The sequence below is a fragment of the Puntigrus tetrazona genome, chromosome 20, assembly GCF_018831695.1.
Source record: "Puntigrus tetrazona isolate hp1 chromosome 20, ASM1883169v1, whole genome shotgun sequence".
Classification (NCBI taxonomy): domain Eukaryota; kingdom Metazoa; phylum Chordata; class Actinopteri; order Cypriniformes; family Cyprinidae; genus Puntigrus; species Puntigrus tetrazona.
The window spans coordinates 16,680,215-16,706,704 of record NC_056718.1 but is presented as its reverse complement, the minus strand read 5'-3'; the positions used below and the strand labels follow the sequence as shown (position 1 = coordinate 16,706,704).

The 26,490-nt window shown below is 37.7% G+C and overlaps 2 protein-coding genes across 11 annotated transcripts in view; both read left to right on the top strand.

Annotated features, from left to right (window-relative positions):
- stxbp5a (syntaxin binding protein 5a (tomosyn)) overlaps positions 1–15,398 on the top strand; it is a 69,175-nt gene extending 53,777 nt beyond the window's left edge. Inside the window, exons 16-27 of one of the 4 annotated variants that reach the window (XM_043219756.1) lie at positions 440–624; positions 1,257–1,382; positions 2,063–2,214; positions 2,728–2,790; positions 5,049–5,093; positions 6,510–6,560; positions 8,107–8,388; positions 9,083–9,452; positions 10,497–10,662; positions 10,745–10,856; positions 11,745–11,965; positions 12,113–15,398. In XM_043219756.1, coding sequence (XP_043075691.1) covers positions 440–624; positions 1,257–1,382; positions 2,063–2,214; positions 2,728–2,790; positions 5,049–5,093; positions 6,510–6,560; positions 8,107–8,388; positions 9,083–9,452; positions 10,497–10,662; positions 10,745–10,856; positions 11,745–11,965; positions 12,113–12,154 — 1,815 coding nt within the window. In that variant the 3' untranslated portion in view covers positions 12,155–15,398. The remainder of the gene's footprint in view (positions 1–439; positions 625–1,256; positions 1,383–2,062; positions 2,215–2,727; positions 2,791–5,048; positions 5,094–6,509; positions 6,561–8,106; positions 8,389–9,082; positions 9,453–10,496; positions 10,663–10,744; positions 10,857–11,744; positions 11,966–12,112) is intronic. The other 3 variants (XM_043219757.1, XM_043219760.1, XM_043219758.1) reach the window with 3 other exon arrangements.
- A 1,167-nt stretch (positions 15,399–16,565) lies between these two features.
- sash1a (SAM and SH3 domain containing 1a) overlaps positions 16,566–26,490 on the top strand; it is a 169,697-nt gene continuing 159,772 nt past the window's right edge. For 2 of the 7 annotated variants that reach the window (XM_043219907.1, XM_043219905.1), the window contains exon 1: positions 16,567–17,958. In XM_043219907.1, coding sequence (XP_043075842.1) covers positions 17,455–17,958 — 504 coding nt within the window. In that variant the 5' untranslated portion in view covers positions 16,567–17,454. Of the gene's footprint in view, positions 17,959–26,490 lie in introns of all 7 variants that reach the window. The other 5 variants (XM_043219908.1, XM_043219906.1, XM_043219914.1 and 2 more) reach the window with 5 other exon arrangements.

The window sequence follows — 26,490 nt, the reverse complement described above, 5'->3', positions numbered from 1 at the left end:
ATGCTTAATCAACACAACTTGTTTACATATTAATACATGACTCATATAAACGGGATAATAATGAATCAAATGCTCGAATACAGTCGTATTGGGAACACGTGAAGTTCAGGCACAGGAACGAATCTGATTGGTTAACGGAGGCGCATGCTCGGCGCGATTGTGGGAAAAACCATTAGTGTTACCATCGTCTGCTGACAGAACGTTCACACTTGTGTATAATGAGGGCAAATTAAACCTATTAGCACCTTTAGTCCCGTGACTCTCACACACATAAAAACACTCACTTGGAAGAGACACACAGACCAATTAGCGTGTCTCATATTAAGAATAGCAACACCAATGGGGATCAATTAACTCAGTGCGTTTAGCTGATTCATACACATCTGTTCTCAAGCACAATAGTGTCAATTACATGTGTACGTGTGTGTGTGTTTTACAGTTATTGGAGATCAGGTTACAATATGAGCTGAATGATCTGGAGTCTCCAGAAGGGGGAGGAGATCAGACACCAGCTCCTCCCACACCAAGCACCTCCCCCAGCCCACAAACCACCGCCCCTCAGACGCACACCTCCACTAGCAGCAACTCATCAGATGGGATCCGAGACAACATACCCTGCCTCAAGTAATTCTGCTTTGCAAGTTAGATTTTAATACATGTAATGGGGATTCAAATGTCTAAGACTACAGAGAATTACACTATTTTATTTATTTATTTAGATGTTTTTATCAAAATCAAACATTTTGATTGCAATATTTTAAAGTCTTTATTTTTTTGTATTTTTAGTATTTGGTATGTTGTCCTTTTGCTTTGACAGCTTGTTTTGTGAATTCCCAAATGATAATATGCACCAAATAAAAATGTCAAATTAAAAATAGTTTAACTTTTACAAACACATTTCAGGACTTCTGCGTTCTGTTCCATTCAGCTGCACTGCGCTCTGTCTGGCTGATTCCAAAGAGAGCCTTAAGGGATGTAGTTGCCACTGACTGAAAGTTAGTGTTTGCAGCAGTGACGCAAACTGTTTTCTGACAAGTCAGACAGCAAAGGTGCACCGTGAGGCCCCTTTTTGGCACATCTTTGTATAACTGTTACTAGATTTCCCTAGTTTTTATGATTAATCATGACACTTATAAGCGCTTGGGTACTCATGCCCATCCCCGGTATGTAATATATGACATTTTAGAGTAAATGTTATACATTTTTTTTGGCAGGGACTGTGTATAACCCATGTCCTATCTCTGTCATTCCCTCAGGGTGCGCAGCAGTCCTCTGAAGCAGTCTCCAGGGTATCAGGTGGAACTGGTGGTACAGCTGGTGTGGGTCAGTGGAGAGCCGCCCCAGCAGATCAGCAGCTTGGCCATCAACTCCAGCTATGGCTTGTGAGTTACCTGATTTTAAGACTTGTTTTACATTGTTTTGTCAGGTGGCTCAGCAAATAAATCAAATGCTGCAGACTGTGTCAGATATGTTTATGAAAGGACCATATTTAATATTTGGTCTGTTCTTTTGTCATATTAAAATATTAACATACATTTTAAATATTCATTAATATTTTCAGTGAATAAGGACATCAATGTTGGTTTGTTCCACATAAAATGATTGTAAGACTTTATAAACATGATCATAAATACAGTTACGCATTTATAATGTGAAATATTATTACAATTAAAAATACTTTTTTAAAAATATATAAAATTAATTGCTGTTATTCAGAATTTTCAGCAGATGTTACTCCAAACTTTGGTGTCACATGATTTTAAAATTTTTAATTTTGGCAGTTTTGGGTTATTATTAAATTTGAAAGCCTGTTTTTTGTGTTGTTGTTTTTTTTTCAGAATTCAAAAATTGTGATCTAAATTTATTCTAAATAAAAGTAACATAGATTTTATGGTTATTTTAATGCATCTAAATTTTCAATGTGTGTATAAATGATAAATTATTGTGCGCATAAATTATATTAATTTGATTAAATAATCACTATACCAGCACTAAACCCACATGATCCTTCTAATTTGATGACAAATGTACTTACTGTATTTTATGTTTCTGTGTAACATAGAGTGGTGTTTGGCAATAGCAATGGTCTGGCAGTAGTGGATTACTTACAGAAGACTGTTCTGTTGAATCTGGGAACTGTGGAATTGTACGGCTCTAATGATCCGTATCAGAGACAACCGCGATCTCCCCGCAAGAGCCGGCAGCCTTCTGGAGGTCTGATATGCCCACAAACGTCTTTCATCTATATTAGACATAGCACACACTTATATATATAAACACAGTGAGCCTTTTAACAGCACACCATTGGCAGGACATGCAACTGTGCAGCGAGGGGATACAGCAGTGTGACCCCTGCTGGTAAATGCCACAATTGCAGCTAAACGCATGCTAGTAAGGAAGAAATGATTGCTGGGATTTGGCAATGGATTGGTTGTTAGATTATCTGGTGTGTATGTGCGTGTTTGTGTCGGGGGTAATGAGTGATATTTAGCGGGGGGCTGGGATCTGTCGGATATGAGCACAGGGAGAGTGCCGATCAGAGCAGCTGGGTTCAGCTCCTGTCTGCCCATCTGCCTCTCAACTCCGAGATCAGAGCAAAGGCTACACACTGCACCTCAAACTAAAGAGTATAGGCAGTTGTAATGTGTAAAATACACCGTAGACTACTTTTACACAAGGTAGCGCATACTAGCACACTTAAAACGTTTTTTCGCTTTCTCTCTACAGGGCTTTGTGACATTAACGAGGGCTCAGCCACCTCAGAGGATCGCTGCAAATCCCCCACCTCAGGTAAAACACCCCTCAGAGCATGACACAATCCATACCGCCTCCTGCCACCATCATACCGATCAGTCCTGACACCGGAGTCTGCTGAACCACAGCTGTTATAAGCTCCACGGGAGGGGGGCATTTTAGCATTTCAACCGATTCCTCTGCACAGGACTAAAGGGATAGTTCACCTTAAAACGAAAAATTCTGTCATTATTTAGTCATTGTCATGTTGTTCCAAACCTGTATTGACTGACTTTCTTCTTGAAAAAGAACTACAGCCATACGCTGCTGTTAGAAAGTTTGGGGCCAATGAGAATTAATACTTTTATTCAGCAATTCATTTATCAAAACTGATAGTTATACTTTTGCAAAAGATTTATATTTTCAGCCGGCAGTAATAAAAATGTTACTGTAGCACCAAATGCGTCATATGACATTGAAGACTGAAGTAATGGCTGCTGAAAATTCAGTTTTGCGTTATTAAATATATTAAAATAGGGAACAGTAATTTTAAATATTAAGAATATTTCTCAATATTCATATTTTTAATTATATGCTCAAAAGCGTGCTTGAACGTGTTTAAAAACATTTACGAATCTTTTTAAATATTAAAAAACTGACTATTTACTGCCCCCTAACCTTTTAAACAGTAGTGTATGTCAGGTCTTTTGAGCCTTAAAGTAGTTTTGTGTGAGGCTCAAACCAACATTGAAATGATTTACTGAAAATCTTGACTTCCCTTCATGACTTTCATTAACTTAATGAAACAAAACCAGCCTGAATTATATGTTTACATACTAGTCTTATCTGAAAAACAACATGAGGGTGAGTACATAATGATTTTTGAGTGATTCCTTTAGGATTCATTACTAATAAATCCATATTATATACACACACACGTGTGCATTTATTTTGTTATTCTCTCAGTATTAAATGAGCCTTTGCTTAAAATCATTGGCAATGTTAACAGAGCACATCCTAAAACTTTGTGCGTGTGTCTTTGGAGAAGAACAAAAGTTCACAAAGGTCACAGATGACTGATGATGGCTGGCAGTGTGATGAATGGTAATGGTGACTGACATTGTGACAAGTTTCTCGCGCCTGATGGGCGAATAGTGGTTAAACATCTGGGCTAGAAGCGAGTCATAGGTTCAAACCCCTGAAGGGGCGATTCATGACCTGAGGAGCAGCACCATTGCGCCCTTCAGCAAAACTGTCTCTGTTTCAAAGCGTTTGCTAAAATAAGCATCCACAGCGATCATAAAAACCACACTGGATGAGCTGCTAGGGAGTGGTTTCTGAAATTATTTGTGCAAAAGAGTAAAAAAATGAAGCAGCTGCTTAGACTCTGAGCAAGACACAGCTGTTTTTGTGGGCGGAAAGGACACATTAAATCTAAATTTACTAGACAACCAAAGCTTGTAAATGCACTGTAAAACACAGTGCTCTTAGTTGAGAGTGCTTTTAGACTGTGGTTAATGAGGTATTGATTGCTTTCAGATACTGTCGCTGAATTGTGTAACCAAATATTTAATTGAAGATGTGCCACAGAGGTTCTACTTTTATGTTTTAGATTCACGTTATGCAAATAACACTTTCCCAGGGATACAGTTTTTTTTTTTTCCTCCAGATTCTTAACCTTTGCTATAATATCACGTCTTCCTCTGGGGTGGGAATAAAGCGCATTATTGTGCCATCATTATTCAAATTTGCATTGTTTTTTGTGTGCAAATATAAAATGCAAAAATATTCAAGGTTAAAACACAGATAGGACAAGGTAATCTTAAAGCATTTGCATTCTCTTTCTTTAGTTCGTTTAGCGCAGCTGAAGGTGGCGTGATAAGCTGAATCCAACCTAAAAAACTTCTAGAAAGAGCGTGACATTCACACTCGGAGACCGGGGCAGATCTCAAAATAGAGATAAGATTTGCTCCGAAAGGTCAGAACAGAATGAGAATGTATTTCCAAAATGACTTAACCTTCAGTTAGAGCACAGACCTCTGCAGCTGTTCTCTCAGCAAGTGGTTTGATCAAATATTGAAAGAAGGTCTCTGTAATTATTGTGCAAATAGCAGCATACACTTGCCGTTACACCTAAACATAGGCAGATAACAGAACAAACGATTGCAGCTGCCACAGAAAGCCGAACCAACTCATAACGAACGAAACGGGTCGATGCTAAATCTTTCACGTTAAGGCTCTCCCGCCCTGTGTGTTGCACCCAAAAAGCGTAAAATATCTCTAACTGCTCATATGCTTTACTTCCTCCCAAAAAGTCTTGATGTCAAACCATCAGCAATTCTACAATGGAGGAGGGAGAGGTAAGGTTTGATGACGGTGAAGAAGAGGTTTCACTGGTTTTGTTCAGCCACACTGTCTCTGTCTCTATGTATGAACAAAACAGAGGAAGCAGCTGTCCTCAGAAACAGTTACTTGAATATCCCCGATGGAAATTCCCACTGCATGCTACGTTCATGTAGCACGCATGTAACATGGTGAAATGTGCTTGTGGTGATTTGCTTGAGGCGTTTCTCTTTTGCCACACCAGTGGCTGCGTCTTATACTTGTCTGTCTGTAGGAATGAAGGTTTTCGGTTCGTTGTCTTTCTGTACTTCCTGTCTCTTTATGTCCGTACATCTCCGCACAAGATTTCGAAAAATACAAATTTATTTCGATGGATTGCAACTGGCAGTGGGATTCACTTATATGCTTTTGTGGAGTACTGTTAGGAAAGAAAACAAACAGGTTTGGGTAATTGACCATTTAGTTCTCTTTAGTTGTTCTTATATAGACAAGCTGTGCAGGCTGTTTTTGTTTTGTTGCTTTCTTAATGATTTTTTTTTTTTTGATGACTGCTGAGCACATTACACTGCAAAAAAAAAAAAACGTCCCAAAAAACCCCACACATTTTAAATCGTTATTGTCCACTTAAAATATCTTAACTTTCTTAAAGACAATGCATTTATTTGAGAAGCGAAACTGTAGGTATTACGATATTAAAACTTAAATAAATTATATATTTATTAAATATAATTATATATTTATTTAATATAACTTTTTTTCTGTCAATCACTGGCCATAAACATTCTAATAAATCTAATATAAATGCATTAACAAATAAATCAATCAATATAAAACTGTAATGTACATTGGGAAATAGTAATAACAGTATAGCATCTTCTGCAATTTTGTTTCCCAAGTGAATGTATCTTGTCTTAAGAATGTTTAGATATTTTTGCTCACAAAGCAAGGTTACATGTTCATCTGCCAGCTATTTATTTATTTATGAAAGATAATTTATGAAGCCAACATATGCTTATGCGGCGAGGGTATACATATTATAGAAAATGTACAAACTCATCCATATAAGCCATAATGTCTAGTTTGTATTCTCCTGTGTGGTGCATGCTTGTGGCATGGGGTGCTGAGAATGATTGTTTTGTCTGTTCTGATGTTAATTCTTTTCCTTTCAGGGCTTTGTGTGGCCAAATTACACCCATTTACATCCCAGTACTGTTTGTCCAGCATGCAGCATTATGCAGTTTGTCTCTGACTCGCTGAAAAATATTGCAGTGTCCCCTTTGTCCTGTTTGAAGCATTTGTGTCCCTCAGGATGATTAAAAAACCCTTTAGCTATGTTGTCTTGGTGTTTTCTCGAGCACAACTAGTTCAAGCATTGCATGGCTTTTACTGAGGCTTCAATGTGTTTGTAAAGAGAGGTGTTCTCTTTTTTCCAGCAAAGATGTCACGGAAATTAAGCTTGCCTACTGAGCTAAAGCCAGACTTGGGTAAGCCTTGACTTTGTGTTCATGCTACACAGCTTTTGAATGTGGAGTCCATCAGCACATTATCAGAAACTGGAGGGTCCACATGCTCATTAGCTTTGAACATCTCATGTCAGTTAGCCCAAGACTGTGGTGGTGTCAGAGTTTCTGAAATTGAAACACAGCTTATCAGATAAGATTGTGGGTCTGACATACATATGGGTCACGACTGTACCGGTTTAATAAAAGGCTTGTGAGTGTTTTCATAAATGGTACACGTAAGCACGGCCAAAACCACTGCATCATTTTCATGTAGTCAGGGTCCTCTGTCAGTCTTCCTAACTTTTATCCTGAATAACACAAGTCGGCATTTGCCAGTTCAGCATTTGCTGGTACTTAATTCAGTTTCAGATTCAGTTCGGTCATCACTTTCCGGCAGGAGTGATTTTAAGGGAATTCCCTCAAGGAGTACTTTTCTGGAATTGCACTGATTTGAAATGGAAATCAGATTTTTAAAGATCATTTTCCCTTCACATATCAAAAACTCAGACACTACAGGACATCAGTTAATTGGTTTGAGTAGGGAAACTTTAAATGTATACTATTGTTTGGGATAATTCATTCATTTATTTATTTTTTTGTCAAGGATGCATTTAACTGATTTTTCACAATACAAACAAAAATATTAGGCATTGATAATGTTCATAAATACAATCATTTATATTGTGTTTGTATAATAAAGCAATAGCCAAAAATACATTGAATGGGTCAAATTGATCAATTTTTTATCAAAAATCATTAGGATATTAAGTAAAGATAATGTTCAGTGAAGTAAAATTGCTACCGTAAATATATTAAAACTGAGTTTTTGATTAGTAATATGCATTGCTAAAAACTTCAGTTGGACAAATTTAAAGGTAAATTTCAAATGGCTGTATCTTTGGCAAATATTATTATAAAATAAACAGAGTTTAAGATAAGTTAAGATTAAAAAAAAAAAAAAAAACATTAGAAATTTTGAATGGTATAGTGTAGGTTGTTTAAGATATTATGTCGTAATAGTGAAAATTCAGATTTCTTTCTCTGTTACATTCTTTCATTATTTTTATCTATTTATTTGTTTGTTTGTTTTTTTCATTTCTAGACTGAATACATCTTGAATAAGATGACCAGATGTCTAGTTTTTCCCAGATTAATCCTATTTTCAGACCCCTTTAACATGTTCTAGTAAGGCAAATTTTCTAATAAATGAGGTCGGGCAAAAGGGTCTAAAATATGCAAGTGTTCCAGGAAAATAGGGCATCTGGTCATTCCAATCTTGGGAATACCATTTGTCTCCATCACACTGGAGAGACTGCCTCATTTTCCACATTAAAGGTCATTTTCTCACCACTGAAGTATATTCTATATTTTAACTTGTGCATAAACCACAATCACAAAGGCAGAATTTTTTTTTAGATCTTAACTCTGCTCAAGGCCAAGGGGCTGATATGGAAAACGTGATGATGTGAATCTGTGGGCTGTCATCTCAGAGTGGGGGCTTTACCTTTTTGTGTTTTTCTCTCTACTGTCCTACTCTCTGTATGTCCCCCGCGGGGTTCCATACCCCTAGACAACAGGGACAACTCCTTCAGCCGCTCACGGAGCTCCAGCGTGACCAGTATTGACAAGGAAGCACGAGAGGCCATCACATCTTTCTATTTCTGTGAGACGTACAACCGTAAAGCAGATGGCGGGCTTACACCTAGTCTGTGGGTTGGCACGTCCTTGGGCACAGTCTTGGCAATCTCCCTCAACATGCCCCCTGCTGGAGAGCAGAGGCTTCTGCAGCCAGTCATTGTCTCCCCTTGTGGTAAGATAGCACATTAGAGGTTTAAAGGAGTAGTTCACCCCTTAAATAAAAAATGATTGAAAATGCACTCAAGCCCAAGAAACAGGTTTGGGCAAAAAATTAGCATTACATCACCACTGGATGCTCTGCAGTGGAATGAGATTCCAAACAGCTGATAAAACCCTCACAATAATCTACAAGTAATCACACAACTCCAGTCCATCATTTAACATTGGGTAAAGCAAAAAGCTGTGTGTTTGTAAGGTAAAAAGTTAATCGTTTGTTGTCTTCTCACATCAAAATCTATTGATTTGTTGTGTACAGCTGTTTGCGTTTCTTGATCTGTGGATGTTTCTCTCCTGATTCAGATGAGATGACCTTTTCACTGGAGGAAGCATTATGGCTTATGGCCTCATGTTTTGGCCAGAAGCAAAGGTTTAAAGTGAAAGTGCATTAATTATGGACTTGTGGATTATTGTGATGGATTTATTAGCTGTTTGAACTCTCATTCTGACGGCACCCATTCACTGCAAAGGATTCATTGGTGAGAGAGTGATGTAATGCTAAATTTCTCTAAATCTTTTCTGATGAAGAAATAAAGTTACCTATATCTTGGATGAAATGTTCAACAAATACTTCAACATAAAATATTCCTTTAATTTGAAGATTCAGATGTTTTCTTTTTTACTCTGACATCTCAACCCTCTCTGTACAGGAACTCTTGTCAGGTTGAAGGGCAGCATTCTCCGGATGGCTTTCCTAGATTCTACAGGGTCTCTCCTCCCTTCTGCTTTTGAGCCATGGTACGAACCCAATGCCCCGGCCAATGGAGAGGAGCGGGACAAGGTCCGCAAGAGACGGCCGGTGTCTGTCTCCCCATCCACATCCCAGGAACTGAATGAAAACCAGTATGCTGTGCTGTGCTCTGAGAAACAGGCCAAAGTCATTTCCCTGCCCTCTCAGACCTGCGTATTTAAACACAACATCACCGAAACATCTTTTGTGCTGCGGGCAGATGTGGTACAGATGAACACTGGCATTTGTGTGGCCTGCTTCTGTGCCAATGGACACATCATGACCCTCAGGTGAGAGAAGATGCCCTTAACATAAGCCAGATGAGGGCTGATTTAAGTGCATGTGTAAATACATTAAAATCTATAAGTCCACCATAATTAAACTGGGAAAACGGATATTATATTTGGTTTCTAAATAATATTATGTAAACGTATTTATTTTAATATTTACAGTTGATAAACCTTTAGCAAGAAGCATTATTTTCTTTTTCATACATGAAATATCATACATGAACTGCCTTGGGGGTACTATTTTAAATGTTTTCTGAAAGATGTCACCTAGTTATAACCAGTGTGCATTTTTATGCTTTTTTGGGGCTGAGGAAACATTTCTTATAATTATTGATGCCAAAAAAAGTGCTATATTTTTGTGGAAACTAGCATTAGAAATCTTATGTATTTTTTTTAATTGATGCATTCCTGCTGAACAAAATTTAATATCACGCTTACTAGCAACTGTAATGCAATTTTAATATGTAAAGAATTGATATTAAAAAACATATACAGTATATTAAATGCTACACTTTCCAAAACTCAGCTCAGGCAGCCTTTAAAGCTTTTGTTTTTCAGCACACTGCCTGGTGATTGTTTCAGTGATGTGAGGAATAGTTTGTGGCCTGATATTGATATACTGTAACACACGCAGTAAATTTGGAAATAAGGCTATTTTTAGTATACAATATTGTCGTCTTGCTCCACTGTTCAGCAAAGTCAGAGCCAGGGGGCCTGTTGCTATTGCAACACAGATCTAATCACTGTATTGCTCTCCGAATCGCTTTGGCTTATAAATCTTCAGAGGAACGGAAAGGCAGGCAAACATCTGTGTGTGTTTGTCAGTACGAAGGTCAAAGTTAACCATCAAACATGAATACCTTGGGGGTATTATCGCAGATAGCGTCTACAAATATCCTTAATGTTTGTTTCCTGTGATTTAAAGGCATATTTTGAAGGACAAAATCAGCGCTGCCACAGTCTCAGCGTTGCAGCTCTTGAATAATAGAGGAGGTGAGAAATCCCAGAGCTGAAGAAATGTCTCACTGTGTCATGCTGTTTCAGTCTGCCAGGGTTGAGACCACTGCTGGATGTAAATTACCTACCCCTGACAGATATGCGGATAGCGAGAACGTTCTGCTTCACCAACCTCGGCCAGGCCTTGTACCTGACTTCTCCTACTGAGATCCAGAGGATCACCTACAGCCAGGAGGTCTGTGAGAACTTACAGGTGAGCAAAACTGTTGTTCTAGGCTCTTCACTGTATTCACGTCAGCGTTAAAGATGATGACGATGATTTCATTGCGAAACAGGAAATGCTAGGTGAGCTGTTTACTCCAGTGGAGACACCTGAAGCTCCAAACAGGGGATTCTTTAAGGGTCTGTTCGGAGGAGGAGCACAGTCTCTAGACAGAGAAGAGCTTTGTGAGTTCTTTTTCATTATCACTCTTTTCCGTAAGATGCCTAAAGTTTAATTTTCAAGGCCAATACGATTAGGAAATATATTCCCATGCTGGCGTAGTAATCAAGGAGGTTTGCTGACGTACCATGGCCAAAGCAGGTGCAGTGATATGACGCAGCAGCCATGTTACGGCAGCTAACTCATTAATACGTGATATAACTACAGAAGAGTCCATTTTTTTAAATTTTTTTGGCATGTATATGGCATGTATTTTATTGAGCATTGTTTACCCGTTATATATACTTATAATACATTTTAATCTTGCATACAAAATTATGTTTATGTAACTACATAGAGAAATAAAAACCTATTAGCGATGTTGTTATTTTTAGTTAAAAAATATAAAAAGTTTTTGTTAATTAAAATATAAATAGGTAAAAAACCTAAATAGAAAATTAGAAAACAGAAAAAGCCAACTGAAATAAGGTAGCAAAAACTAACAAATCAATGCTAAATTATTGCATTCATATGTCGCTTAAATGCTTTATGTATAATGCATCATAAAGTGTTATAGTCTATCAATGGATTACTAAGTGTTGTAATGTTTTAACTGTGGTTACAATTATTCATGAGACTGTACAGTGCATTACAAAGTATAATTAATGCATTAATACTTCTTGTATGTATCTATATGTGCGCGTGTGTGTGTGGTTGTATAATAAATAATGCAAAAATAACACTGGTAACAACGGTGACATCTAGCCTAGGTGTTTCTTGTGTCTCATCTTTATGAGTTCTGTTTTATGTTGTCGTAACAGAGAGCTCATTTGTGCTCTGTTGTGCTGTCACCTCATTTGCAGCATTCTTTCCTCCTCTTCCTTTCACACTCTTCTTCTGTATTTGCGTTTCAGTCGGCGAGTCAGGAGCCGGAAAAGCACCACGCAGTCTCGCTCAGCACATTCCAGGTCCCGGGGGTATAGAAGGCATGAAGGGGGCAGCGTCAGGCATCGTGGGTGATCTCGCTCGAGCTCGGATAGCGTTGGATGAGAGAGGGCAAAAACTGAGCGAGGTGGAAGAGCGGACGGCAGCCATGATGGCCAGCGCTGACGCATTCTCCAAACACGCTCATGAGGTACAACGGCGCCAATACCAGATGAATCACTTCGCAAAAAATAGTTAACATTTATGCATTGCATAATGTTCATTTTCTGCGCATTATAATCGTTGCGGTGCGGCCGGCGTCTCTAACTTCGGTGTTCTTTTTTACTCCCTGTTGCAGATGATGCTAAAGTGTAAGGATAAAAAATGGTACCAGTTCTGATCTCCGCAAAACAGCAGAGCCCAAAGGGACTCAGGAGTTCTCCTACACAGCCTTGTTCATCCGTAATCCTTCTCCCACTCCCATCTTTATCTCTCCTCTGCTGGACCAGTGGGATCCCTCGCTCTTTCCTAGCACAATATTAAATACAGTCTGCTTACAGAACTGAGAGCGGCCCCAATCTGAGGAATATCATACCATGACGGCGTCCACTCTTCCGTTTTTTTTGTCTGTTCGTTTAATATCGCCAATCCCCTCTCATGGCGGCTGGGCTTTGCACGCCCTGAAATACCATTTCTTCTCTCAGTCCTTGAATTGTTTTTGTGCTGTTGTTTTTTTGCAATCACGAACCTGCCTCCCACATCGGAGAGCAGAAATTAGTCAAAAAAAGACAGACAGACTAAACAAAAAATACAATAACTAAACAACAAACGTCTTAAAAAAATCTAAAAAAAAGAGTATATATACATAATTCTATATAAATCTCTGTAAAAATGCCATATTCGCTATTGACTGTCGAGAAAAAACTGAAATACGAAGACACCAGGTGAAGCACTGAGAAAAGATGTCATAACATGGAGGAGTCAAACCTTTCAGAAGAAGAGAAAACGTCTCCTTTCTCCAAAAACCTACACAATATACTTACTCTGTACATTTTTTCTTTTTTTTTTCAATTCGAATTGCCCCTTTGGTTTAATTAGCGTTTGATTATTTATTTATTTTTAATTATTTATTTAGCAAAACATAATAATAATAATTTGTAAAATCAACTGTAAATGTCTAATTAAATATACAGTGGTCATATTTTTATGGAATTATTGTGAATATCACTTTAAATAATGCTTTACATTAAAGTACCATCGTGAGGGTTTACAATAAGTCGGCATGATCCAGAGAATTAAGTGACAGATCTATGTGGTAAATGAATGAAATATGTAACGAAGTAATGATGGTATTTTCATGTGATACATTATACAGATGTTTAAACTTTCTATGAAACTCCGCACAGAAAATATCTGGTCTGGACTGCGTTGTGGAAGAAAGTTGAAGGTTTAAAGTTATCCATGTTTTGTTGGGTAGACAGCCATATAGACCTCAACAGCTAGAACATTTGTTGTGACTGAAAATGACATCGCAGTCTCTTCGGCGTTGACTCTGGGATTTGATTTTGTCCATTAGACCAGCTTTCTCACTCCTGCATACCGCGTAGAATTAATATAGACGCTTTAGTTGAACATGTAGAGATTGTACTTTAGTAACTATTTTGGTCCACGTTTCATTTGTTAAATAAAAAGCACTTACTGTACTTTCGGAAACTGCTCTTTTCATACCTGGACATTTGGAGCGGTTTTCCAGCTCTAATCTTTGATGACCTGAGACTCGATTATGAGCTTGAAGTAGGGCGGAACGCTTTCAGTGACTTGGAAACAATGTTCACTGTAGTTCTGAATGTCAGGAGGACGTGTTTCTGTCTGGTTTCACACACTGGTGCTTCACGTGTAAAGCAGCGGCACAGAACGTACTTCAAGATCATCATCTGTGAAAACAACTTGCAGTGAGTGTTAGGTGTACATTCCGAACCGGAAAGCTAGAATTTAGTATCATCAAATACAAAAGAAAAAAAAATGTACAGCAAACGTCTTTCTCGTCCCATTTCTCCCTTGAAACCACATTTTAGTGCCATTATATTTATTTGTGGTTTGCAAGAAATGCTGCTATATATGTTGCATTGATTACGTGTTCCATTGTCGTTCCAGATACCGATTTTCACTTGCCTCTCTGCCCAAAGTTTTTTGCCATTCTGTGAATGAAAGGAGTAGTTCGACAATCTGGGAGCGTAAATTGCGAGTGGTCCAGGCCATACTGATCCTAAGACAGTTGCCATATCTTTTCAGACGCCAAAGATTTTCTTTCACTGAGTTCTGTACTCCATTGACTGTGTTCGACGGCTGTTTGTGTCTCAAGTACCACTGCATATTTCACCAGTAACAGTGTTGAGGACTTTTCTGATGTTTTTGGCTGTGTGCTAGTCTGCCTTTCGTGTGTTTCGTATGCCGTACTTCAAACAAAGAAAAGGGAGGGGGGGGGAACTACAAAACAAAACGAAGCCAATCTCTCTCAGACTCTAAATGTTTCTCTGTGTTGGACTCTATATTCTCTGTAGACGTGTTTTCATGCCATGGTGTTATAGTGTTTCTGAAGACCGGGTTTGTTTTTGAATATCTCGCTCGTATGTCATCTCTCCCGATTAACTACTTAAATTATATTTGTACGATGTGTATTTTTCTCTGCAGTACTGTATTTCCCTGAATAGATATCCTTGTCATATTTTTAATCATCGATTATTAAAAAATTATTTTTATATATGCTTTGAGGAGGACGTATTTTGAGCTCGTCGCGCTCTGTTACTTGTCTTCATATCTTTGTTTTCTGTTGTGCGGTCCGTTTGTTCATGCCATCATCGACACAGCAGGGTGATTTTTGAATTCAACACGAGCGAGTGAGCTTTTCCTTGAAATTCTCGCATATAAGCGTGGTTCATTCGAAAAAGGCCATGCATTTGATTACGTGTGTTGGAAAATACATTTTGGGCCCTGATAATTCAAAACCAAAAAAAAAATTTTTTTTCCAACAATTGGACGGTGGCTCATGTACTCATGAGATATTCCCAGGAAATACTTGATGGCCTAGGTTGCTATTTTGTCATTGTCAAATCGATAAAGTATCCAATCAGCCGTGTTGAACTGTAATGCTGTAAATGTCAGTAATAAGTGTTCTAACTCCAGCAGAATTTATCGATTCAGTTCATTCATGTCTGTTTCAGAGAGGTTTCAGACTCACTCTCGATGTGAACCTGGTTGTTTGCCCTTTGTAATCTTTTCATGACTAAGGCGAAAAAAAAAAAAAAAAAAAAAAGTTCTTGTTGCTTTCTTGGAATTAATTTCTTTTAATTTATTCATTTTGAAATGTTTCATGTTGACTTTAAATGAATCGTTTTATTTGTCTCAGACAGAACATTCTTACCTGAAATATTACACTTTTAACATGCAGAAGAGCCTCATTCATTTTCTGTCCTGAATATAACGGTTATCAGTGGGTTGCAGTATTTTCTCATTGTAGCCAATTTCTTGTACAGTTTTATGCAAATTTCACATGGATGTTTATGACTATCTGCTGCCACAAACAATTTAGAATTTCTGTAGATAGAAATTACTGTGCAATGGAAAAATAAAACGATTTAAAAATCTTTCCTGTGTTTTCTGGTTCGTGCTTATGGTTCTTAAAATTGATTCTTGAGCAAAATAGTTAAAACTGTCACATTTTATTAAACGAAAATGAACAAAATGTTTATTTATGATAATATCTTATTTGTATTCTTTATAAAGAAGAGCATACCTGTATACCTTACTTGCCAGTGAGTTGGCTGTGATTGGCTGGATGTGTGTGTGTGTGTGTGTCTGTGTGTGTCTGTGTCTGTGTAGTGACGTTTCATTTGTTGACTTAATGGTCTTATTAATTTATACATTCTGCTGACTTTTAAAGAGAAATGATGAAACTTATTTGTCCCAAATCTGCTAAATTCACCCTTCTCAATCATGTAGGTGTACTATAATCCATATTGATGTAGTATCTCAAAACAGTAAGAAAATATGAAAAGGATGCTGTTATACTATAAAAGACCACAAGGAGGGGTAGTAAGACAAGGGAAAATGGTGATGAAACCGCACTAATGCACAGCTCTGCCTAAAGTATAAAAACAGGTCTAATTTGAAAGAAAAAATAAATAAATACTAAACGTTTTTTATGAAAAGCATTCCCCAAGAATGATTTTCTGTTGTAAAGAGTACACAATTATGCATGAAACTATATGAGTGAATCCATTGAAACACTTTTCACCACTGAAATGACTAGGAGTGTCCAAAACAACCTGAATTAGTTTTAATATTATGAATATCAATCTTTTCTCAATTTGCCAAATACCGCATTAATAAATACCGTGTTCATTTAGTATCATTTATATAGCCTACTGTTACAATACTTAGGCTAATAAATTAGCTTATAAATTATATATATATATATATATATATATATATATATATATATATATATATATATATATATATATATATTTTAGTTTAGCAATTTTGTTATTTGCTTTCGCCAATTTAATTATTGAACTTTACATTTAAGCTTAGTAATTCTAGTTCTTCAACTTAACTTATTTCCGTTTTTACAACAACATTTTTTTAGTTTTTTATTTTTCTTTTCTTTTCAGCATGCAAAACACTAACAATCTTAGTCCAAATATCTATTTTGCCCAATTTTAAGGTAGGGGGCATCATAAGACTGCAGCATAAAGTGAAAAGCGCGTGCAGCGGCGCTTCTGATTTAAATCCTCTTCTCCTCAGCAGAGAGGAGACACGCGCTTCTGCGCAGCACAGCAGACGGACAGCAGCCCGCCGTCACCGCAACCGTTTACCTTCCTCTGCTTTGCCAAAAAAATAAAAGTCACAAAGTTTCGGATTGAAACGATAAGGAAATCAATCCTGCTTATTTGTTTTAAGAAGCGCCGTGCCAGGGTTTCGTTTGCCCCAAACTCTGACAAACTGACAGTTTTGACAGCGCGTGCCCAGATTCAAACCGTGTCTGCTCGCCACCGCCGCCTCGCAGAGGAAAACCGATCTTTTTCGCCGCCAACGCGATTACGCTGCTCAGCAAATAGTGGCAAGAAGTCTGAAACCACATGTGCTCGTCTCCAAGCTGGAGAGACGCGGTTTCGTTTGTCTTCAGAGAGGAAAAGAGTTGGCTTTGAGCCGCGCTGACAGACACAAGGGAAGGAAGGACGGTCTCGTGAGAGAGCTGGAGAAGAGCATCGGAAACCCACGCGGTGCGTAATATTCACGTTTCTTCTCGGCGCTGCTGCAAACAGTTTAAATAAACGAGGGGAAAATGTAGTCTTTGCGGATGGTTATCAGTATAGCCACTTTAGACGCTAACCGTTGCCGGTGAATGGCTCTTTAAACGCGGCGAAGGGGGCGGTAGTTGTGGAGTATACGGCAATGCCAAGTTGAAGGGTCTCGACATTGTCAGTATTAATAAACGCCGAAGTGCACGGCACCGTCTGTTTAACATTTATGGGCTCGTGGATATTTTCTAGACATCCCCTGTTATCAAAAAGTTGAGGGAAATGCTGAATGAAGATGGCGTTTTGACTGGGATATTCACGTAAACCGCAGACGCGAGCGCTGCCAGTCACCTGCTCACAAAGGTAAACGCACCTTTACGCTTAAACGCCGTTCAAAATGATGACCAACGGACCCAACATCGTCTACGAATGGCTGAAAACCCTTCAGCTGTGTCAGTACGTCGAGGCTTTTGTGGATAACGGATACGACGACTTGGAAGTTTGCAAACAAATCGGAGACCCGGACTTGGATGCCATCGGTGTGTTCATTCCGCACCACCGCCAGCGGATTCACGATGCCGTGCAAAGGTTGAGAGATCACGAAAAGGAGACCGCCACCGGGCTTTATTTCACCCTGGAGCCGGTGCCCCCGGTCTCACCTATATACACGAGTCGAATGGTAGAGCAATGCGAGTCTAGGCTGCGGGGCTCCAGGTCATGGACCGAACAGAGCAGCGATAGAGCGGCACGCAGCGTGGGGTACATGGGGGCGTCCAGGAATCTGACGCTGGGGAACCGCAAGGAGCTGGAAGTCTACCCAAAACTGAAGCTGAAGATCATGATCAGGGATAAACTCATTCGGGACGGGATAAACCTTGCCAAGCAGCCATACTCTAATAAGGTGAGTAGCGTGTTTACCTTTCGTCCCGCTTCTGTATAAACCACGTGGCGTGCTCTTGAATCAGAAATTTGGATCGTAAACATGGTCGGTTCATAAACATGAGATTAGTAAGAATAAAACCTTAGATATGTGTGATTTAAAAGGAGAGTGTAACAATATAGGAACGTTTGGCTTGGATGCAGGGATATGGAGGTTTGATGACTGGAACATTGCCTTAATCAGTTTTTTTATGTAATCAATAGCCTACTGACCGATTTTAGACGCACTCTGCGTTTTTAATGGCTTTCCGGGATCAGTAGGTTAGCTAGAATTGATTGGCCTGTGCAGGGAATGCCCTCACACCGCATACATCCGAGATTCAACATCAGTAATTCAAACCTGACCCATCTCCTTTTTTGTGAGTGTTTTGTGACTGGGGCTGGAAGTTCAAGGTGGATACAGAATTAAAGGGAGAGAGAGAGCCTCAGAGAGGTTGGGTAGGTGCGTGAATGTTGCAACCTGTATCACATTGAGTTTTCATTACACTTTATTACAGAGATTTAATGAGGGGGATTTGTTTGAGGTAGCACTGGGATTTCAATGTACCGATGTACTTCGATGTTCAAACTACTTAATACTCTCAGATGATCCCTGGCCTTCAACAAATAAGTGTGCACCACAGTTTCCCTTTTGGGGGAAAAAAATAAAAAACAAAGCATCATTTATTTATTTATTTGTTAATAGGTCCCAGTAGTAAAATGACAAAATGAATTTCCTGAAAACTGGACAGCTGTAATTGTTTCACAAGTGCTTCTTCATCTCTTGATCCATTTATTACAATGGATTGTTGGAGATGTGCATTATTTTGAGGATTGTACAAATGGCTTGCTGCATTCAACCATCTGTGCTTATAATTTTCTGTATATTCCTTGGTACAGTATGTTGAATCTGAATTGTATTGGTTCATGAATGTTAATGACATGAGTTCTTTTAAGGTCACAGAATCCAGTTATGACGTTAAGACCAGACAGTAATAACTACGACATCATATGAATATTTTAAGTCCACAGAGGTCACATCTTACTGCCTTTAAGGGGTTCATTCACCCAAAAATGTAAATTCAGCCATTCGCTACTCATCCACATGTTGTACTAAATCTGTATGACTTTCTTTTCTCTGTGGAAGTAAAAAGAAAATATTTTGAATATTGAGGAGGTCCAAAGAGCATTGGACCCCATTGACTTTCATTGTATGGACAAAACACTGAGACCGTTTTCAGTTTCTCAGAATAAAGTAGAATTAAATTACATTTTCATTTTGGAAAATTCTGATTTTTTTTTTTTCATTTAGTGAAATGATCATTGATCTCTTCATGAATTGATGAGTAAAAGTCCAAGTTTGTCAACATTTATTCTAGTCTTGCTTAGCCGGACTCTCAGAATGATGGCAGATGGTTTGGGAACCTTGACTGCTTTTGGCCTAGGGGCCATATGACTGACAGGTAAAACAACCAATCTTATTTGCCGCATCATGTTTAGGGGCGTGGAAATGCCCCCACAAAAATAGACCAGTGTGTAAAACTCTTCTGTGTATTTTAACGAGTCTATGCCAAGAACTTTACATATTACACATACTTCTAAAAATCCAGCATTTGGTTCACCCTGACAAGTGCTTATTGTGGCAGTTTTCTTGAGGCATCTTTGTTTTCAGGTGGAACTTTAAAGAATGTGATGCATACATCCTGCTGAAATCGAGTTGAATTCAACCATTCAGATGGCAATTTTGAAACTACTGAAGTGTTTCTAATTTTGTCCGCCACATGCATCAGATGTTTAGGCAACGTTCCAACGTTTAGCATTGCTCACACCAGTTTACATTGCTTTTTATGTTTTACTGTTGCTATGTTGTGGTAAGGCATGCTGACCATATCCCATGCATGGATTACAAAATTTGTAAAATTGTTTGAATGGTGTAGTTTTATGTTTGGGTATAGGGTTGAAGAAAGTTTGAAAAAAAAACAAGCAAAAATTGTTTTTAATTGGTGATGTTTCCCTCCAGAGATCTGCTGCTTTAACCGAATCGATGCTTGTCTGGGTTCACTGTAGATTGTCTTCAAACTTCTGATTCTGATCCTCACAAGTCAACCCAAGTATTTAAAAGGCTCATTTGATTCAGTCTGTTCAGAAAATGTTCTTTGTATGTGTCTGTTTACTTTAAAATGACAAGCCCGCTGCATACGGTCCCTCAGGCACTCAATGAACATATGCTTGGACAGAATGAACATTACAGTTGTGTGGAGTGTTCAATTCATTGTCGATTTATGAGAAAACAATATATAATGATGTCAAATTAGGGAAGTAATTGTAATGTTATTAATTCCCATGTGATTTTGGTTTGATAAGCATGTAGTGCTGACACGTTTTGTCAAAGCTTCATTGCTGTCATAGTTTTGTATACTGCTCCTGCGAGGTTTCAGTAGGCTAAATAAACTTAACCAGTGATGATCTATTTGTGTTACTCTCAAGATTGGATTTTGCCATAGGGTGTTACACTCGTGTCTGAATTAATGTATGAGCTTGATGGATTTTCAAGTTCATATCAACCTCCTGAGTGCATAGCTGCTGTGTATGTTCATTGTGAAGTGGATTGTTGTATTTTGCGTCTAAAATGCATGTTGCAGTGCAAATGATTTACTTGTCCTTGAGGACAATTCTGTGGTTTGCTGTATAAAGATGTTTCCTGCTGCAGCCGCTCGCATACAAACACTGATTTATTATATGTTGACTAAACCTTCTAAAATAATCTTCTGTAAATTATTCCCATTGAAACTCTACATTAGCTTTCCTCACCTCTCATTGGACTGTTTATCTACAAATAGATTAAGGTAGTTTTATGGCTTGTGCAGTAGTGGTCGTTTTGTTTATAGCTGATCTTTGAAAACTGTCTGCTAGCAGCTCTTAATAGATCCTTTGACAGGCTGTGGAATGTCGTCCCCTCACACGCAAGACCATAATCCTTTTCATGATGCCACAAATGACCTTAGGGGAGCAATAAATACTTATAATGCTTTCCTTCACTACGGAGGTTTATTTATTTAATGATGTCTTATCAGTTTTACTGACATGATAGATCTGTTAATACACACATACTGTATATAAGGGCACAATGTTAGCCCATGACCCATGTGTTTTGTTTAAAAAAGTAGGTTATGTTCTGTATCTACCATCAGGTTCGTGCTGACTGCCTATATGGCTTAAACTGAGCTCTCTGCATGCAGATAATATAGGTTCACATATTTTTTTGTCCAGTGGGAAAACACTACGGAGGATTTGTAAAAAACCACAATCACTTTCATCCTGAATGCCCATGTGAAAAGGTATTTCCTTTCCACATCTAAAAAAATAGCAATTTGACATTTAAAGAATCAGTTTCTGTGTTTTCTTCAGAATCATCATGCTGAACTAGATTTTATAGACAATCGCTTTTTATTTCTTTTGTTAAATTGAGCCTTATTGTTAACTTTTAACTAAACATTATACCTAGCAATTAACCATATGTTGCTTAAAACAATTTTTTCTTTGTTGTAAAACAAAATGTCAAAGTCAGAGTGCCATTTCCAAAAAAAAAAAAAAAAAAAGAAAAGTTCATTGGAAATTCAAAGCACATTATTGGCCTCCATGTTACAATGCAAATTTCCGTGTCAGAATGGTGCTTGCCTTTGTCGCTTTGTGCATTTTTGCCAGTTCTGATGTGGCCTGCAGTGTGCATTTTTTGCATATATGTTCAAATTATACCAATTTTCTAAATGCATATTGATTATTGATATTTTGAGTTTGGTCGTGTTTTATTGCCACTAGTATACCTCAGAAAATTGCCTGTTTTTCTCCTTGAAAGCAAGAATGCTATTTTGCAATAGCTTCACTACGGTGCACAGACATAGAAAAGGTTCAGAGATGCATATAGGGAAATGTGATTGTAGGGCTTTCATATGGCAGCTTTAAATGATTTGATTACTTTTTATATTCATTGTATTGAGTTTGATTCTGTAAGTGTCAGCATTTCCATTTTATGTTAATGGAACTCATGACTCTGAAATCAGATTTTGTTAAACAGGCTTCAGTTTTCCCTCTATTCGCCCACAGACCTCCAACATTGCTTCACTTCCATTAGACAGCTCTGTCAGTTTTTATTTGAGTTGAATTTCAGTCAATGTGCTCAACCATGGACAGAACGTAACTGTCGGATTAACAAAATGGATTTTACATTAACAAAATACTGACAAATTGAGGTTTGCAGTCAATTGTGTTTGCTCTGTTTGCTATTTGATGAGAGAGAAGAATAGTGCTTGAGATATATGTGTGTGTGTGTGTGTGTGTGTATGTACGTTTACACATGTATGTGTAAACATTGTGGGTAAACAGCTATACAACATATATACGTCAGCGCTAGGGATACTGTCCAGAGATAGAGCGCCCTGGACAGTACCGGGTACTATACAGTACTATACATTTTTACATCCCTCGGCTGACATTGGTGCATTGATGCAGAATCTCCAGATGAAAGACACTAAAGTCAAGCAAGCAGTTTTGAGCAGTAGCTAAACAGCGTGAGCTGTCCTATAAAATATTCTAATTTGTGTATAACTATACTATACAGATGCTTGCATTTCAGTGGTCTTATAAACTGATTTGGCTTGTAATTGAACCTTTTCAGGGAGTTTATTGACAGGTGATCTGATCATTTATAATGCTCATAATATCACTTTTGTCCGACAGACAGAGTAGAGCTTTGTAAAGGCTCAATTGCGTTGCAGGCTCCTTGAGGTTTTTTTTTAATTTGCATTATTTTGTTTAACAGCTCAATTGTTTGTTGATTTTTAGTCAAATTGGTCTATGATAATGGATGTTGTTCTTTTAAGAGTGCAGTTTATGATGACACTGCAAATTCGCATACGGTGGAATGACATCTCTCAATAGACTAAAATAACCCACCATACTGTATATCCTAATGGGCATCACTACATGTACTGTTTGCAACAGCTGCATGTAATATGGCTGTAGAACTACACCATATGGCACAAACACATTAATGTTGTGTGTTAACAATGAATCTTCAGGCATCATATAACATGTCAAAAAATGCTCCAACTGGAAGATTTTTGTGTTGGTGCAGTAACATACCAAAGAATGTCCCGAATGGGAAATTTTTGTGCTGGTGCACATTCTGTTAAGTTAGTTAAGTTAATTAATGCAGCACACATAGACACACAAAAGATGAAAACAAGTGGAATGCATGTAAATAAACACAATGACAAAAGAAGTATTTGAGAATAAGCACATAAAAGCATCATTTTTTTTTATGTGCTCTTATTGTTTGTTAAAACCATTAGGTTCAGTTGATTACTGTACCGATAATGTGACTTTTACAACACGAGAGTGCAGTGAGATGAAAGGTAGAGAGGACGCTTTTCTTTCTCCACTATTGCTGAACGTTCTTCCCACCTGTTTTGGAATTCTTTGAGACTTCCTTATGTTTCCATGGTGACATTAACATAAACACATTCCACCAAAGGGAGGAAAATGGGGGTTGATGGCATCTAATTACCTGTGATTTATAACGCTCTTTGACAGGGTCTGCACAGGACACATTTGTTCAGCTTTAATCCCTATTATACCATTAGGGTCCACATGAACATTTGTGTGTAGGTGTGTGCATGCTTGTCTGCTCACAGAGTTGTTGTGTTTTTCTTTTTGGTTTTTTTTGTTACAGCAAATTGAATTCTAAATCCATATGTGCCTTTCTTTGATTTTTGACAAGTGTGATGATGACTGCTGATTTTCAGACAGATTCTGTTCAGCGTGCAGAAAACGAGGGAGGACAGATGAAATAGGATGGGGAGGTTGGTTGCCATGGCAACATTTAGTGGTAGTTTTTGTACTGAGATTGTGAAGGGGTGGTTGTTTGTGGGTTTTAACAATCCAGCAATTTCTACTTCTATCATTATATTAATAATATTATTATTTCTTCGATTTTTTTTTTTTTGCTGCAGTAAAATTATTTTCTACATCGATGTTTTCTAAAATTTTAAGTAATAGTTTTGTTTTTTACGAAGAGTTGAGGAAGAGCAGAACCTGTGGTTCTGTTTGCTTGTGTGCATCTCTGCATGTCTGTATTTGTGTTATTAGTATGAGTGCTTGCTTTAATTCTCACTGACTGCCAAAGGACTGAATGCAGTTAGGCATATTTTTATAATTAAGATTTTTTTTTCTCTGTTCTCAGCTTATTCTGAATCTATTTGTTTTTGAATCCTGTTTAGTGGTGTGTGTAGATAAAATAGAAGAGCATTTCACAATTATATAATGGAAAAAAAAATCAATAATAGTATAAAAAATACATAAAACATATGTGTGTCATAAATTCTGTGCATTAAATATTGATTGTTTCACAGGCATATCTCAAAAAGTAGAACACAATAGACTATAGTTCTGCTCACAGATATCTAATTTGCTGTCTATTAAATGTCTGTCAAATTCAGCTTAGTTGCTCTTCCAAAGCTCTCTTTGTCAGCTTTGTACCTTTTTAATACCATTTCGATTCCTGGCAGAATGATGATAATATTCAGCTGTGATCTTCTGGGCTTAGTGATGAGTTGATGGAACAAGATTTCTCGAAATCCACATGTAAAGGCCAATACACTGAGGCACCAAAGAAATATTTCATGTAAATGTCAGGCAGTGAATCATCACTCCGTTGGTCTGATGATCTCAGTTTGTACAACAGCAAGTCGTTCTCACCGAAGAGGAAAAAAAGCTCTCAGGCTTCTACGCAGCTTTATAGCCCCTAACCTTTCCTGTCAAATTCTCCAAACTTGCTCTACAGTTGGTCGTTTGCACTAAAGCATTTGTTTTGTGTTTCCGCCACTGACAAGGTTTCTACAGATGGAGGCAACGAAATAAGGGAAATAAATGATTTAGCCAGCAATTAAATCTGAATTATTTATTTAAAGCATAATTTACCTTCTACTTGATTGTTTAATATGTTGTTACACACTGCTTCTGTGCTTCCATTCTTCTGAGGCGCCTGGCCATCGGCCCTGCATCCACGAGACGTGACCTTGTTCTTCATAGATGAGAACATTTACATTTCAATATGCATGAAGGAGCAACTAAACAAAATCTGTAATTGTAATTAGGGGATGGTAATCAGAGCCATCTAATGACAGGGGTTGCAAAAGGACAGGTGTGCAACGTAAATCAACAAATGACAATCATTTTAGGGCAAATGCATTGCAATAGTGAAGTGGGACATTCATGGGTTGATTTACATATCCAAATACCTGCACATATTCAAACATAGATCATTTACATGTCTACGAACCAAATCCATACAATCGTTGTAAAAAAGGACTGTATTCAAAGCACTTTGTTAAATGTGTAACCTAAAAGTGAAGATTTAGTCATTATTTAATGACCCTTCAACACAAAAGTAAAAGTGCACGTACTAAGTTATTTATTTCCTTTGCAAAAAATGTAGTTCTTAAAAAATGTTGAAGTAGTTTTTGTGAAGATCTATCAGGTTAATTTGGATGAATCTGATGAAAATTCTGCACTTCAGCTGAAACCTGCTGAATCATTTATGTATCAGAAATTCACTAGAAAAAAAAATATATCCAAATAAAATATTTTTTGACATTTTATGGTGTCACTGGCCTTATTCACAGCGATTGATTGTCCAAGAGCGATGCACACATTCTTTAAAGTGTCAGAGGTTATGACTCAATTGAAACAAAGCCATTTGCAGTTTCAAGCAAAAATTGCCTTTGGCGTGTTAGATGCCTTAGACATGATGGAAATAGAATGAAAGGTCAGAGGTTGTACATTAACAACACATTCAGTCAGAGGCAGATTGTATAGTGCTATTGCGTTGTGTCACAGATGTGATTTAAATCTATATTGGCAATGTTTCATTGTTTAATGATGTGGTGGAAGAAATGTGCGTCACAGTAGTTCATTTAATCTTTTGGTGAGAAACTTCAGTACTTTTGAGCTGCCGCTTTGTGTCACTATATAGTCAAGGTCAATTTAGGCATACTATCACAAAATGTTTTCATAACATGTGGGTGTTGCATCCATTATACTGATCAACTCCTCTCATCAAATTATTGCCACTTAAAGTAAACATGACCAGGGTAGACTTTTGTATAGTTACATTGTAAGGAATGATTGAAGATGATTATTGTAATTAAAGTGAATCAGTGTAGTGGAAAAACGATTCCTTGATTACATTAGGACTGGATTGATTGGTGTTATAATTTCATTAGAAATCGTTTTGGTTGTTTGCAAGCTGAATGTTGTTCTTGTGATACTTTTTACTCTGAGTTATTAACAGCATTGTTTATGTATACATTTATTGTTTCTGCAGCATGTTTTAAAAGTGCATGTACTCCAAGACATAAAATGTGGAAAATTCAATAAATATATCCAGGTTTATAATATAATGCAGACTTGGGAACTGTTGTTGGTTATTGATTCAGTTTCATTTTTCATTTACATA